This window comes from Ostrinia nubilalis, chromosome 19 (assembly GCF_963855985.1).
Source record: "Ostrinia nubilalis chromosome 19, ilOstNubi1.1, whole genome shotgun sequence".
Taxonomy (NCBI): Eukaryota; Metazoa; Arthropoda; class Insecta; order Lepidoptera; family Crambidae; genus Ostrinia; species Ostrinia nubilalis.
The window spans coordinates 2857095-2871293 of record NC_087106.1 but is presented as its reverse complement, the minus strand read 5'-3'; the positions used below and the strand labels follow the sequence as shown (position 1 = coordinate 2871293).

The 14199-nt window shown below is 44.6% G+C and overlaps 1 protein-coding gene across 1 annotated transcript in view; it reads left to right on the top strand.

The window, feature by feature from the left end:
- The window catches only part of LOC135081335 (dynein axonemal heavy chain 1-like), a 111585-nt gene that overhangs the window by 61034 nt on the left and 36352 nt on the right, over nucleotides 1–14199 (top strand). The window contains exons 53-62 of the mRNA XM_063976053.1: nucleotides 619–757; nucleotides 1371–1533; nucleotides 2286–2455; nucleotides 3324–3545; nucleotides 4047–4208; nucleotides 6196–6373; nucleotides 7448–7578; nucleotides 7954–8059; nucleotides 8522–8676; nucleotides 12254–12442. Coding sequence (XP_063832123.1) covers nucleotides 619–757; nucleotides 1371–1533; nucleotides 2286–2455; nucleotides 3324–3545; nucleotides 4047–4208; nucleotides 6196–6373; nucleotides 7448–7578; nucleotides 7954–8059; nucleotides 8522–8676; nucleotides 12254–12442 — 1615 coding nt within the window. The remainder of the gene's footprint in view (nucleotides 1–618; nucleotides 758–1370; nucleotides 1534–2285; nucleotides 2456–3323; nucleotides 3546–4046; nucleotides 4209–6195; nucleotides 6374–7447; nucleotides 7579–7953; nucleotides 8060–8521; nucleotides 8677–12253; nucleotides 12443–14199) is intronic.

The window sequence follows — 14199 nt, the reverse complement described above, 5'->3', positions numbered from 1 at the left end:
GAAAGTATTTTAAAAAATGTGTGCTCAATGTCATTAACAATATGGTGTAATTTAGCCTGTCTCAAGAGTCAAGCACCATTTTGTTGACAAACGTCAGTGATCGGCACTGCGCCGAAGCTAATAGGGCTGACTTCGGTAAAATGATGTGACGTGAGGTGCCAAACTGCGGAAAATGGCGGAAGAAATACATGATGGCGGAAGAAATACATGATTTAGCATGAATTATCATGAATAATATTATCTACTTATTTACCTCTCAGTATCTTGAGCCAACTTAAAAAAGTACATTCTGTGTTATTATAATATTTAGGCAGTTAAATACTGCACAGTATTTAATACACCATTTTCTTTATTTTCTTCAACAATACGCGTGCGTGAGTCAATGTTCGCTCGTATGTGAGGCCTTGTCGAATAGTATCCTGTAGGTGGGCCATCGTGCGTGTTTTGTTTTCGATGTAAACTCGCGGAGATGAACAGGCCTGGTTAAAGTAAGATGGTGCAACCCACCCTTAGTCTATAATGGTAACCAGTGCTTTTTGTATGGAATTTGACAGATTTTTGACGGTTGTTAAAGTCAAAGTAAGATGATAACCCAGCCTTATTTTGTTATTTATATAGCTTGCTGAACAAGAAGATTCGTACGGAGTTTGGGAAGAAGGCAGCGGAGGTGGTGGGCGGTCGATTGATGCTATTCGGAGACTTTATGGACATCGGCGCGGATGAACGGAAGTACGTCGAGATCACTGACCAGGAGGAGGTGAGTACTTGCCATATATCATTGTTGATACTATAAAATAAGAATAGAAGTCAATCAGTTTCAACCAAAGGACGTCCATTTAGACTAAAACCTTCCCCAAGGCTGGTCAGACCAGTCGCTTGGGAAATAAGTGTAGCAGTTGAACATTTTGTGAGATTATTTACTAGATCCAATCGAAGAACTTGAGATCCGTAGGAGAATCAAAGTAACCGTCATAGCCCACAGAATTGCCAATTAAGTGGTTGTGGGCGGCACTTGTGTAGCTCATATACTTACGAGCAAAAGTATGGAAGCACCACCTTGTGTTTTGGTCCGAGCAATATTAATATTAAGAACTTAATGACTATGTATGTATCTGTGGTATCAATTTAAAGTTTATAATATTACCTTTAAAATGGTACCATTTTTATTTGTCTTCTATTAGTCATTTAGCTTTTGTGAGCGCTCGAAATAAATGGGGTGATTCCATATTTTTGCTCGCGAGTGTAGATTTGAAAGCCTTTGGGACAGAAAAGTTCTGGAGTCCTTGTGACAATCCTTTGGCCAGTCTTTGTCTAGTAGTCTTTTGGCTAAAATGAACGAACAAATTAGATACCACAATTTCGTATTCCAGATGGACTACGTGCTAAGCCACTACCTAGTGGAATACAACTTATCCACGACTGTTCCGCTGGACCTGGTGTTGTTTGAAGATGCTGTAGGCCACCTGTGTCGTGTTGCCCGCATCATGAGGCAGCCGATGGCTAACGCGTTGCTGCTTGGGATGGGTGGCTCTGGTGATTATAAATATAATTATTTTAACTTGAGTAGATGTCAGATAGGTGAAAAGCGCAATGCAAAGCTATGGGTATGGGATAGCATGTAAATCGTCATCATCTATCTGGTCATTCATGTAGTCTCCACTTTAAGGGTAGTTACTAGAGAAAAGAGGAGGATTTGGTTTATATAAACCCACTGACCAGACTGATGGAGCCTGAGCGTATGCTAAAACGCTGTATTGAATAATAGACAGTTTGACACCATACCCCAATAATTCGAAACCACAACTTTTTTAAAAAGACCCTTTAAAATTAAAAAAAAAACTTAATTAATTTTAAATTACCTGTAAATTACGATTTTTGTTCGCATTGTAATTTAAAAAAGTAGTTTGATTGAGTTGACAAAATAGTGACGTCACTTGCTTGTAGTGCCATACAAAATCTATGGGAGAGTTTCGTTTTGACAGTTTTAAAAAGTACGTCAATTGATTGGTGGTGTCAACATGTCTATTGTATGAGCAACGCAGCGTTTTCAGTTCCATGAGTACTCGATTCATAGGTGCGTTAATAGATCTAACAGGCGAGCGCTGGGCATCTTCGGACTCCCGACACGGGCACCCGTTCCGTACATCCTCGCAAGTTTAGCGTGGGCTCTTATTCGCCTCTTAAAAAATCCGCGGGAAGACCCTATTCTATTCTGTTGGAACCATAGGGATCATTAATGCATGTTAATCAATTCTCTTTTAATTAACAAATAAATTGTCCTTCAGGTCGCCAATCCCTCTCTCGTCTTGCCGCCAACATGGCGGAGCTGACGTGCATCCAGATTGAGATAACTAAAGCGTACGGCCAGACCGAGTGGCGCGACGACCTCAAGCAAACCATGATGAAGGCAGGCGCTGACAACCGCGGCATTGTGTTCCTGTTTTCGGACGCGCAGGTCAGTATTCAAATCGGGTTTCAGGACTAAATCATCATCATCGTTTCAGCCACAGGATGTTCACTACTGAACGTAGGACTCCACCAATGATATCAACATCGCCCGGTTGGCCAGTATTTTATCCAGCGACTTCCTGCCTATAGCACGCTATGCAACTTTTTATGAGGCCTATACGGGACTATTCCCACCTCTCGTTCCCACCACTGCAACTCCTGTGTAGCCAGGATCTACAGCTTGACCGCCACAAAAACCCAACCAATGAAGGTCAAGTTTGTCCCGGGGGAAAGTTAAACTGTCATTGGACCCGCAACGAAATTAATCAGAAGAACATAGGAGTTCGAAATTAAGGTTCGACTTCCCTCCATTGCAAAGCCAATGACAGGTGACAAACATATAGTGAGAGGCCACGTTTTCGGAACCATATTATGTCATCACTGGTAACACAACAGGACTAAATACAATAGCAATAAAACAATATGTTTCCACCCGCCTGGTGGGGGCGGGCTAGCAATAATAGGCGCGTGCAAGCCCGCGTTGGACATCTTTAGCGGGATTTGCTCCCGCGCACGTTTAAGCGTAGGCCCTAAAGTCAAAGACTTTGACCAATGATTCCTAGTCCCAAAAAAGTATCTGAAAGAACAAAACATTGTAGCCCTGGAAACTCTTTTTTTTTTTCAAACAAAATACGATGATTAGCAGCTTAGACAGTCATAAAGAATTGAGTTGACGAAAATCCGACGTCATAGCCTGTGTATGCCTTACAAAATTTATGGCGAGTAACTTTTTGCCCTTTCATTAAAAAGTACGTCAATAGTCTAATGGTGCCAAGTAATGATTGGTCTATTAATTGTATTGTAATTGAATCCAGATAAAAATGGAATCCTTCCTAGAAGACCTGAACAACATCCTCAGCTCAGGGGACGTGCCAAACATCTACGAGGCGGAGGATCTCGACAAGATCTACATGTCAGTGCGGCACGCGGTTATGGAGATGAATCTGGCGGCCACGAAGACCAACCTGTTCGCTTGCTACCAGCGCCGCGTCCGGAGCAACCTGCATATTGTGGTGGTCATGAGCCCTGTGGGAGAGGTGAGTTATTAATTACACATCTAGGACATAGCGCATAATGGACTGATCAAGTAAAATCGGCAGACGGAAACCGCGTACCTGACTGCACCAAGGAAAGATGGCGGGAGATCTTACGACCACAACCGCTCTGCTAAGAGTGAATCGAGGTATGAGAGCGGCACGGTGACATGACGTAACAGAGCATACATGTCTAAAGTTCATCTGAAATCTCGCTGACGTTTGACGTCAAAAAAGCACCCTCTCTCGTACCGTTTTCATACTTCAGACACTGATTCAGTTATGCTTCTTCTTAGTCGTTTTGCTTTTGGCATAGCGGCTGTGGTCACGTTGAGACGTTCACGTTGGTTGTAGAGGCGGATATGGCTCTCTGACTTAAGAAATTAGAAAAAAAAAATTAAAACATCTTCCCTTATCGTTCCTAAGTAATATCTAAGTTGAAACTTTAGTCCCTCTTGTGAATATTTATGCAAATAAACATTTGAATTTGGACGTTGTTCATAGATATTCCGCGCGCGTCTTCGTCAGTTCCCGTCGCTGGTCAACTGCTGCACCATCGACTGGTTCAGCGAGTGGCCCAAGTCGGCGCTGGAGTCGGTCGCCACGCACTTCTTCCACAACATGGGCGAGCTCGTCACCACCGACGAGATCATCGACTCCATGGTGGTGAGTGTCTGAACTAAACCCTAACTTCTATGTGATACGGTTGGAAATGACAAGCCACAGCTCAAAATTAGCAAACAGAAGCCATTTGCAAGCGCCGTCAAGCCGAGACTATTCTCAGTACGCGATTGCTCCTAGCAGCGTCAAGCAGCGTTTCACAGCTCTGCCCGATGACATGCGTCTACAGACGCTAGCGTTCCCGACGATTTAGGGATGCTTGGAATCTAATGTTTTACCAGAACTACGCTTCACTGCGCCTCGTCAGGTCTGCGCTGACCCAAGCAGGCTAACAGGTGCTGAATGCAGCAGTTGGATGCTCTTCCGCACGCACCTACGTCAGTTTCCTTTGTTGGTGATCTCTTGGCTACGCTTGGAATCTCATGCTTTGCGACCAGAACCACGCTTCGCGCCTCGCAAGGTTTGTGAAGGCCCAAATAGGATGTTTCTCAGCGTCGCTCCTGATCCTGGCTACATAAGAGTTGCAGCGGTGGGAATGAGAGGAGGGAATAGTCGTTATATCCGCGTCAATAGACTGCATCACTCGGACGCTACTCCGCCAGTCCCGTCGCTGGTGAACTGCTGCACCATCGACTGGTTCAGCGAGTGGCCCAAGTCGGCGCTGGAGTCGGTCGCCACGCACTTCTTCCACAACATGGGCGAGCTCGTCACCTCCGACGAGATCATCGACTCCATGGTGGTGAGTGACCTAAACAATACCCTAGTTTCTTTGTCAGACGGTTGGAAAAAACATGCTTAAGCTCAAAATTAGCTGATGACTCTAAAAGCACGAGAGCCGTGACACTTCTGGTGGTGCCACGAGACACTTCTGGCGGTGCCACGAGACACTTCTGGCGGTGCCGCGAGACACGTCTGGCGGTGCCGCGAGACACTTCTGGCGGTGCCGCGAGACACTTCTGGCGGTGCCGCGAGATTATTCTGGCCTGCACGCTAACTTTGACAAAGCCTCTAAGAAGAAAATGCTTCAAACAAAACCCTAAGCGCCGTCAAGTTGCCACGAGAGCCGGAACGCGATTGATTTTATCAGCGCTCTGCGGCGCTTGACATTTGTCTACAGACGCAAGCATTCAGCTCCGCCCGATGACATTTGTCTACAGACGCAAGCATTCTCGACGAATTAGGGATGCTTGGAATCCAAAACTTTACCAGAACTACGCTTCGCCGCGCTTTGTCAGGTCTGCGCTGAGCCAAACAGGCTGACAGGTGTTGAACGCAGCATTTGGATGTTATTCCGCGCGCACCTACGTCAGTTTCCTTTTCTGGTGATCTCTTAGCGACGCTTGGAATCTCATGCTTTGCGACCATAACCACGCTTCGCGCCTCGCAAGGTTTGTAAAGCCCAAATAGGACGTTTTCTCAGCGACTCTCCCGATCCTGGCTACATAAGAGTTGCAGCGGTGGGAATGAGAGGAGGCAATAGTCGTTATATCCGCGTCAATAGACTGCATCACTCGGACGCTACTCCGCCAGTCCCGTCGCTGGTGAACTGCTGCACCATCGACTGGTTCAGCGAGTGGCCCAAGTCGGCGCTGGAGTCGGTCGCCACGCACTTCTTCCACAACATGGGCGAGCTCGTCACCACCGAAGAGATCATCGACTCCATGGTGGTGAGTGATGAACTAAACCCTTACTTCTATGTGATACGGTTGGAAATGACAACTCGACAACACAACCCCGAACACAACACTTCGCCGCTAAAGCGCCGCGCGAGCTGCCCGCTGGTTTCGAGAACGGGTCTGCGTTGCCCGCCCCGCTCCCGCGCCGCCGCCGCCGCCGCCCCGCTGCCCGCTAAGTTCGAGGCTGAGGCCTTAGACACCGACTGAGCACTCGACTCTCGACTACAAATGGGGGCGCTAAAAAGAAATTATTCTCAAAGTGGGCAGTAGACAAAATAAGTTTAGGAACCGCTGTACTAAACGGTACTCGTTACTCATTCCGTGGGCAGACACTAATTACACCTAATCCCTTCCAGTCGGTGTGCTGCTTCGCCCACCAGTCCGTCGTCGACGCCAGCGCCAGGTTCCTGGCTCAACTGAACCGGCTCAACTACGTCACGCCTATGTCGTACATGGAAATGCTTGGCGCATACGCGGAGATGTTCCGCAAGCAGCGACAGAACATACTCAACGAGTCCAACGCGCTCAAGACTGGTAACACTCGACTTTGACCCGTATTACTATACTCGTAGCGCTCAATGTTCTTAACAGAGTTATTCCGCAAGCAGCGCCAGAACATATTCAAGGAGTCTTAACGCGCTGAAGACCGGTAATACTCGACTTTGACACGTATAACTACAGGCGTAGCGCTCAATGTTCGCGGAGATGTTCCGCAAGCAGCGGCAGAACATACTCAACGAGTCCAACGCGCTCAAGACGGGTAATAAGCGACTTTGACCCGTATTAGGCCGCATACAGAAAGAAAGCTGGAAACTTATAGCGCTGGTCCGTTCGTTCACAAAGGAAGCAAGTTGAATGGCATTTTATATGGCAGCGTCCAGCGCTGACCAGCGCGCGTGTTGAAACTTGTCGGCGCCGTTCAGCGATTATCGGCGCGCGTTCAGCGATTATCGGCGCGCGTTCAGCGATTATCGGCGCGCGTTCATATACTTTCCTGCGCGGGCGCTTATAAGTTTCCAGCTTTCTTTCTGTATGCGGCCTTACTATACTCGTAGCGCTCAATGTTCCTCACAGAGGTATTCCACAAGCAGCGCCAGAACATATTCAAGGAGTCTATCGCGCTGAAGACCGGTAACACTCGACTTTGACACGTATAACTACAGGCGTAGCGCTCAATGTTCTCGGAAATGTTCCGCAAGCAGGGCCAGAACATACTCAACGAGTCCAACGCGCTTAAGACTGGTAAGATACTGCTGCTCGACTTTGACACTTATTAGTACAGGCGTAGCACTCAACTCAGTATGTTCTTGCTATAATAGAGCGGTGCAAGATGGTATGTGTTTCAGTCAGGTCTGTTTTCCACCGAGCGGGGCTCTAGTGTTCACAGCGATGGACACGAGAGTATTAGAATTCCCGCTAACTCGATAAGTCCTAGGTTCACATTACAAACACAAAACTCGATTTAATCTCAGTTATGGATACTGTTCCCGTGATTGATATAAATATTCAATCATTCAATCAGAAGCCTCCATCTAGGCTTGAAATTCAACCGAGTTTGATCTTCGTCCTGTATGTCCTCTTACAATAAATGCATACTCCACGTCACAGGTTTGGACAAGCTGAACCAGACAGAAGTAGAAGTGAAGCAGCTACAAATAGAGTTGGCCGAGCTGAAGCCACTCATGGAGAAGGCTGCCGAGGAAACTAGGAAGGTCATCGACCAGATCGCAATCGACACGGTGAGTGCCAGATGAGATAGGTCTAAAGCCTGGTCCGTGAGCACGTAGAAATTTGTCCAATGACCCCAAGCTACCCATCCTTATCGCTCGCGCGTAATTATATTGCTGTCGCGACTGTGCGACGCGCGAACGCAGTGAGTGTGCGAGTGCGACAGTAACATAATTACGCGCAAGCGATAAGGATGGGTAGCTTGGGGTCATTCGACAAAATTCTACGTGCTCACGGACCAGGCTTTAGCGGTTTCCTTTCCATACTCAAGACGAGACTCGGAGCTATAGGAACAGTCGAATCAAATCAAGTTTTTAACCTTAAATAAGAGTGCCAGATTCGTTCAATCCCTCAATAATGCTAATCCTGTATGTTTCTTTTAATAGGCTATAGCAGAAGAGGCCCGCATTAAAGTGGAAAAAGAACAGTCAGTGGCAGAGAAAATGGCCGCGGAAACCACCGCTATGGCTGAGGACGCGCAAAGAGACTTAGGTTAGTGTTTATAATAATTCTGTGATAATAAAGGCATAAAATACATGTCGCATCTCAAAAAGAGATGTGCCGTGAGTCAGTGTAGGTTTGTCAATTGTATTTGATAAGAAACTTTCCACATTCTATCAATATAATATGAACTGAAGCGTATGTCGGTACAACCTTAGCATTAAACGGGTCTTTAAGGAAATGTATGTACAACAATGCAATGTAAGCAATGTAAAAAATGTTAAAGTTGTTAAATAAACTTTTTTTTTTTTTTTTTTAATTCGGCGCTATAGCGGGAGATCAAGATAACGCTCTTGGGGAAACTTTAATACGTTAATGAAAGCCATAAAACCTCATTTACGCGTGCGTTTTCTGTGAGCATGGCCGCAATTGATTTCTTTTTGTTATTCTATGTACTACTATTACTACTGTATTTACATAGAATTGCTTTTGTTAAAGGGTGATTATTTTCAGATGAGGCGATGCCCGCTCTTCGCGCGGCGGAGAACGCGTTAAAAGAGCTGAACCGCAACGATATCGTGGAGGTGAAGGCGTTAAAGAAGCCGCCCGGTGGAGTCGTGCTCGTCATCGAGTCGTTGTGCGTGGTGTTTGACATCAAGCCCATCAAGGTACGGTTTGTTATACAGGGTGTCCCAAAAACAATGACCCTGCAACCAGTGATAGGCCTCCTCATGATCTCTGTAATATCAAATTTTGACCTTGGTAAAAATATCATAGTTTTAACTTTTTTTGTTTCTTTAAAAAATGGAGTGCATTACCGCAGCAAAATTTTTATAAATGTTGTGCTTTAGAGAGTCGAGAGTATAGCAGATAATTAGTCCATCGTGAGCAGAAATTTGTCCACTAATAGCAAAATTCGTTCAAATTATAGTTTTAAAGTTATTAGGAAAAAACAGATTTTGCTGGGGTAATGTTTGAAACATTACCCCAGCAAAATTTTTTTTTGAAAGTCGTTCTATCCCGGAACCAAATACATGGATAGATAGCTTTTGTTGCGTAGTAATTTGTCCACGAATAGCAAAATTTGTCCGTGTTCCGGTTTTCAAGTTATTCAGAATTTTGCTGGGGTAATGTTTTGTGATGTCCCAGATCTCGTAAATGGCTCAACGCAGAAGTTTGAAAAAAATACCAATGATAGACCTTGATATGTCCAAATTAGTTCAAGCATTAGTCATTGATTTGAATGATAAACACCAGTGTAATTAAATGATTTCGAAAATCAGATAAAACGGATTTGTGAGTAAACCAGTACTCTTACAATCGAATAAAAAGGTGTAGCATGTACCCTTGGTATACCTTTATAACCACAGTAAATATAAATGATGTGGCTTTGCGCAAAAGAGAGATTTCAAGAAATTTAATTTATTTTAACAGTCTTACTTTCGTGGCCGAATACGCAATTCCCTTATAACAAGGGAAGATGGCATACAATGGACAAATTAAAATGTTCCTTGAATAAGCTATCCTGTTAATTTCAGCTTTATATTACGGCTTATAAGAAAGTTATCGGACTGCAAAAAAATATCAGGAATTCTTCTATAAGCCGACCAAATTATAAAGGTCACAAAAAAGCGACCGTTCCATACATAAGGCTTGCCATCTTAAATCAACGGTATGATATCGAGCTTTCGTCAGTACAGTTGCGAACAAATATTTTTTAAATACATTTTAAAAATAATTTACATTACACATAACAATGAGAGGATGACATTGCAAGGTGGTGCCAGTCCAGTCTTAAATCCGTTGATATATGCTGCATCTGCCATCTTTTTGACTAAAAGATTCTTCTATCTCGCAGCTTAGACTTTTACTACAGACCTTAGACAGTATTTTTGGAAAATTCTTACGCATGGCGGAGTAAGGGACGCTCTAGAGACTCATGTCTACAAGGAGTCACATGAACTCCAGTTTTAAATCCGTTGACATCTGCTGCATCTGCCATCTTTTTGGCTAGAAGATTCTTCTATCTTGCAGCTTAGACCTTTAGCTACAGACCTTAGACAGTATTTTTGAAACATTCTTACGCATGGTGGAGGAAGGGACGCTCTAGACACTCAAGTCTACAAGGAGTAACATGAACTCCAGTTTTAAATCCGTTGACATCTGCTGCATCTGCCATCTTTTTGGTTAGAAGATTCTTCCATCTTGCATCGTAGACCCTTAGCTACAGACCTTAGACAGTATTTTTGTGAAAATTCTTACGCATGGTGGAGGAAGGGACGCTCTAGACACTCAAGTCTACAAGGAGGCACATGAACTCCAGTTTTAAATCCGTTGACATCTGATGCATCTGCCATCTTTTTGGTTAGAAGATTCTTCCATCTTGCAGCGTAGACCTTTAGCTACAGACCTTAGACAGTATTTTTGTGAAAATTCTTACGCATGGTGGAGGAAGGGACGCTCTAGACACTCAAGTCTACAAGGAGGCACATGAACTCCAGTTTTAAATCCGTTGACATCTGCTGCATCTGCCATCTTTTTGGTTAGAAGATTCTTCCATCTTGCAGCGTAGACCTTTAGCTACAGACTTTAGACATTATTTTTGAAAAAAAAAAACGCATGGTGGAAGGACGATGAAGACTGATTAGAAATTTAATATTTAAAAATCATTTGCACGAATTACAATATTCCACATAACTGTACAAAACATTGACAGCTAAGCTACTAATTTGCGAAGTATACCTGTATGTATGGAGTGATCGCTTTTTTGTGACCTTTATAATTTGGTCGGCTTATAGAAGAATTCCTGATATTTTTTTGCAGTCCGATAACTTTCTTATAAGCCGTAATATAAAGCTGAAATTAACAGGATAGCTTATTCAAGGAACATTTTAATTTGTCCATTGTATGCCATGTTCCCTTGTTATAAGGGAATTGCGTATTCGGCCACGAAAGTAAGACTGTTAAAATAAATTAAATTTCTTGAAATCTCTCTTTTGCGCAAAGCCATATCATTTATATTTACTGTGGTTATAAAGGTATACCAAGGGTACATGCTACACCTTTTTATTCGATTGTAAGAGTACTGGTTTACTCACAAATCCGTTTTATCTGATTTTCGAAATCATTTAATTACACTGGTGTTTATCATTCAAATCAATGACTAATGCTTGAACTAATTTGGACATATCAAGGTCTATCATTGGTATTTTTTTCAAACTTCTGCGTTGAGCCATTTACGAGATCTGGGACATCACAAAACATTACCCCAGCAAAATTCTGAATAACTTGAAAACCGGAACACGAACAAATTTTGCTATTCGTGGACAAATTACTACGCAACAAAAGCTATCTATCCATGTATTTGGTTCCGGGATAGAACGACTTTCAAAAAAAAATTTTGCTGGGGTAATGTTTCAAACATTACCCCAGCAAAATCTGTTTTTTCCTAATAACTTTAAAACTATAATTTGAACGAATTTTGCTATTAGTGGACAAATTTCTGCTCACGATGGACTAATTATCTGCTATACTCTCGACTCTCTAAAGCACAACATTTATAAAAATTTTGCTGCGGTAATGCACACTAAAAAATGGGAAAAAAGATGAGATTTAAGGCAGGGTTCCTCCATCTTAGACACTTAAGAACAAAACAAAAGGCAGGTATTTAGGAACCTACAATTTCCAGTGGCCTAATTAAAGACGTTTAGAAGTCATCCTATTAAAAAACAGTCCTAAATCCGTATTCACGTGTCATTTCGATAGAACGATTACTCGATAGGATCGCAACTCAGCGATTTGTCATTTGACGTTTAATCACTGTCTTCCGATTAAACCAAACTTCAAAATAGGTAATAGGTAAATACCGCGAAGGCAACGATTGAATACGCATAAAAACGAAATCGAAACAAAATCGAGCGATTAACACGTGAATACGAAAAGTTACTCCAGCGATCAAATCGCTTGCATGTCGTTGAAGTTTTGTTACGTGAATCAGAGGTGGAATTGTGTAAAGCAATCGTAATCATTTGACAGTTCATAACGTACGATAAAGTCAGTTAAACAAAGCGTTTGACAGAAAAATCGTACGTTATGAACATTCTAATGATTACGATTGCTTTACACAATTCAACCTCAGGCCATTGGATTTTTAACTTACCCTCCTCTGGGCCCTTCGTTTATTCCCATGTGTATTGTATTAGCAATAACATAACAGCTTCACCAAAATGTCCTTCCATATTTCAGGAACCCGGCACCTCATTCGGCGAGAAAGTCCTTAACTACTGGAAGCCCGGCTCGCAGATGTTAGCCGACCCGACCGCCTTCCTGGACTCGCTCATGAAGTTCGACAAGGAGTCCATCACCGAGGACATGATCAAGAAGCTCAAGCGGTTCATCGCCAACCCGGACTACGAGCCCACCAAGATCCTGAAGGTCACATCTAGTTTCTACTAGACTTTACCTACAGCCGTGTCACGAGCCGACCATGCTGTGACGTCACGCTGTAAGTGCTTGGAGCATAAAGCCCCTCAACTACTGGAAGCCAGCACCAAGAGTCCATTAAGATCCTGAAGGTCACTTCTCTCTCAGTGTCTAGACTTATCGACCTCAGGCGTGACTGTTGCTGCAGAGTGTCATGCTGTGACGTCATGCTGTAAGTCAAGTTCAAGTGCTGTGTCAAATGTAAGTTCATCAACTACTGAAAGCCAGCACTACGAGTCCACCAAGATCCTGAAGGTCACATCTAGTGTCTAGACTCTAGCGATTTCAGGCGCGACTGTTGCTGCAGAGTGTCATGCAGTGACGTCACGCTGTAAGTACTCACAGTAAGAAGGTCCTCAACTACTGGAAGCCCGGCTCGCAGATGTTAGCCGACCCGACCGCCTTCCTGGACTCGCTCATGAAGTTCGACAAGGAGTCCATCACCGAGGACATGATCAAGAAGCTCAAGCGGTTCATCGCCAACCCGGACTACGAGCCCACCAAGATCCTGAAGGTCACACCTAGTGTCTAGACTTACCGACCTCAGGCGTAACTGTTGCAGACTGTCATGCTTTGACATATTATGCTGTACGTACTTAGACTGAGAAGGTACTCAACTACTGGAAGCCAGCACTATGAGCCCACCAAGGTTACAACTCTCTCAGTGTCTAGCCTCACCTCAGGCGCTACTGTTGCTGCAGCCGTGTCACGAGCAGACTGTCATGCTGTGACGTCACGCTGAAAGAAGGTCCTCAACTACTCCACTGCTGGAAGCCAGGACTACGAGCCCACCAAGATCCTGAAGGTCACACCTAGTGTCTAGACTCTAGCCAGACTGTACAATATCAGGCGACGATTGTTGCTGCAGCCGCGTCATGCTGTGACGTCACGCTGTAAGTACTTACAGTGAGAAGGTCCTCAACTACTGGAAGCCAGGAATACGAGGCAACCAAGATCCTGAAGGTCACATCTTGTGTCTAGACTCTATCTAGACTGTACCGATTTCAGGCGCGACTGTTGCTGCAGCAGTTTCATGCTGTGACGTCACGCTGTAAGTACTTAGAGCGAGAAAGTCCTCAACTACTGGAAGCCCGGCTCGCAAATGCTCGCCGACCCGACCGCCTTCCTGGACTCGCTCATGAAGTTCGACAAGGAGTCCATCACCGAGGACATGATCAAGAAGCTCAAGCGGTTCATCGCCAACCCGGACTACGAGCCCACCAAGATCCTGAAGGTCACACCTAGTTTCTACTAGACTACCTACAGTCGTGTCACGAGCAGACTGCCATGCTGTGACGTCACGCTGTAAGTACTTAGAGTGAGAAGGTCCTCAACTACTGGAAGCCCGGCTCGCAAATGCTCGCCGACCCGACCGCCTTCCTGGACTCGCTCATGAAGTTCGACAAGGAGTCCATCACCGAGGACATGATCAAGAAGCTCAAGCGGTTCATCGCCAACCCGGACTACGAGCCCACCAAGATCCTGAAGGTCACACCTAGTTTCTACTAGACTACGTACAGCCGTGTCACGAGCAGACTGTCATGCTGTGATGTCACGCTGTAAGTACTTAGAGCGAGAAGGTCCTCAACTACTGGAAGCCAGGACTCCGAGCCCACCAAGATCCTGAAGGTCACACCTAGTTTCTACTAGACTCTACCTACAGCCGTGTCACGAGCAGACTGTCTTGCTGTGACGTCACGCTGTAAGTA